At 34.8% G+C, this 2,075-nt stretch overlaps 1 protein-coding gene across 2 annotated transcripts; it reads left to right on the forward strand.

Annotated features, from left to right (window-relative positions):
- Positions 1 to 26: 26 nt before the first annotated feature.
- On the forward strand, positions 27 to 2,066 carry LOC109222760. 2 transcript variants are annotated; one of them, XM_019387079.1, is made up of 2 exons: positions 27 to 583; positions 882 to 2,066. In XM_019387079.1, the coding sequence occupies exon 2, from the start codon at positions 957 to 959 to the stop codon at positions 1,443 to 1,445; it is 489 nt and encodes a 162-aa protein (XP_019242624.1). In that variant the 5' UTR covers positions 27 to 583; positions 882 to 956; the 3' UTR covers positions 1,446 to 2,066. The 2 variants fall into 2 exon arrangements, with proteins under 2 accessions (XP_019242624.1, XP_019242625.1); XM_019387080.1 differs by lacking the exon at positions 27 to 583 and adding an exon at positions 652 to 786.
- Positions 2,067 to 2,075: the final 9 nt, after the last annotated feature.

The raw sequence follows: 2,075 nt of genomic DNA on the forward strand, positions 1-2,075 counted from the left end.
AAGACATATATAGCAAAGTCCAAATTTGATTCTAGACGTTTAAGAGGGGAGCTGAGCTGGGGCAAAAAAATTGGAGATCTAGATAAAATATTTGTCTTATAAGCCCTTTTGGAACTGAACATAGTGTTTCTTATCATTTTCGTCATGCTTGGCTTCTTGATTTTTTTTTTTTGGATAAGTAAAAGATAAATTGACTTTGTTATAGTAAGAGGTACTCCTACTTATTTAATTACTTAGTGGTTTTTAATCATACTAAGAACTGTTATTCTTGTATTGGCAGAAAGATGGTCTCTGTAGTCCTGATGTAGTGGTCTTTTGCAAATGTTTAGTTATTGTTGGTGTTCTATCCACATTGATCATAGTAAGAAGGATTCATTATTGTGGAATGCTAGTAATGACAGAATGTTCTCAGTCAAAAGCTGTTATAATTTTCAGAAGAGAGGCTTTGTTCTGTGTAGCAGATGTATTCACTGTCAATGTTTCTTTTTTGTTGCAGAAAATGAAAGAAACCAACACTGCGAATCGCAAAAAGTTGAGATAACCACACACTGCTGGCAAAAAATTTTTTGCTAGAATATGCGAGGTTTGATAATTTTTTGCTTATTATTCTTTTAAATATGCACTTGCTAGGCATAATCTGAACTTTTTTATACCACTTTTTATGTGACCAGTAAAAAAAAAGAAACTTCTGAACCTCTATTAAGTAAGGACATATTTGTGGCTACAAGAAAAAGAAAGCCCGGTCGAGTATACAAGGCCTCGTATGCGGATACTCTTAATAAAATTGTACGATTTACTAATTTAAAATTTGTTGATTTATTTGTTATTGACTCAATTTTATATACTTTCAAATCTAAAATTGACTCAATTTGGTCTTGTAGGCTGAAATGGATAGAATATAATCAACACAAGAAACTGAAGATGACAGTCAATCACTTGACGAGTTTGTGTCCGTCATGGGACCTGAGCATCCAGGACGCCTAAGATTGTACGGACGTGGGGTCACCAAGACTTCCTTAAAAAGAAAAGTGGGAGATATTGGAACCTCTTCAAGTTCTACCGATGAGATGCTGCAACAAAAAATGGTGGAAATGGAAGAAAGGATGAAACAAAGAATGCAGGAAAAGTTCAATGCACAAAAAGATGCCATGGAACTACAAGTTGCAGTTAACATCATTTCACAACTTAAGCGTCTAAATCCAGACTTAAAGGTTGATCCCAGCATGCTAGCTTTCAATGCTCGTTCACCTGTAGATGCTTCCTCTGCACAACAAGCTGCTGTGCAACTAATCAATCGTCTATCTACTGGGAGTAATAATCGAGGTCAGTACGTACTCTTCTTCTCTTCCTCCTCCTTCTTCTTCTTCTCCTTCTGTTGCTTTTATGCCACTGCTCTCTCTGATAAGGCTTTTAACCGAGCTAGTTTTAATTCTGCTGGTCCTTAGGAGTCTAGTTCTGATCAGTTGATCATTTGTTAATTTGTCCAAGAATTGAAATTTTGTTTGGACTTTTATTATGCCTTTGTTATTTGTGTCATAACATAATACCTTTTCTTGTGTCATGTGATGTTACGTTGTTACTTATGAGGAGTGGTGAGAAATTGGATAAAGAATAAAGAGAGCGGAGAATGAATGCGGCTCATGAGTGATCTTGCTGTTTTATCCTTCGGTTCACATGTTCTTGCAAAAATGTTTTCATGCTCCATTGGAATAGCTGAATGGAAAAATAAGGTTTTGTCAGACCTCCTGTTAAAGAACTAACAGTATATACTAGTTTCATTGAGTTTTTGCCGTTTTTATGAGTTTTAGCATATTGTTCTAGCAGAAAGCCATTAAGGGGTGTGTGAAAAATAGGTTCTTGATTAGCTGATTTTTTCTTTCTTTCATACTTTATAACAAAAAAGTCTTTTTTTCCCAACATTATGTATGCTTGTTTGAATGACTGTAGTATTTACTAGTTTCGTTGAGTTTTGCTATTTTTATGAGTATTAGCATATTGTTCTAGCAGAAAGCCATTGAGAGGGGTGTGTGAAAAATAGTTTCTTTATTTATATACTGTATGCTTGTTTTGATGAC

Source organism: Nicotiana attenuata, unplaced genomic scaffold, assembly GCF_001879085.1.
Source record: "Nicotiana attenuata strain UT unplaced genomic scaffold, NIATTr2, whole genome shotgun sequence".
NCBI lineage: Eukaryota > Viridiplantae > Streptophyta > Magnoliopsida > Solanales > Solanaceae > Nicotiana > Nicotiana attenuata.

Excerpts from the sequence above, each read along its gene's own strand:
- LOC109222760 (XM_019387079.1), top strand. The coding sequence starts at position 957 with ATGGGACCTGAGCATCCAGGACGCCTAAGATTGTACGGACGTGGGGTC.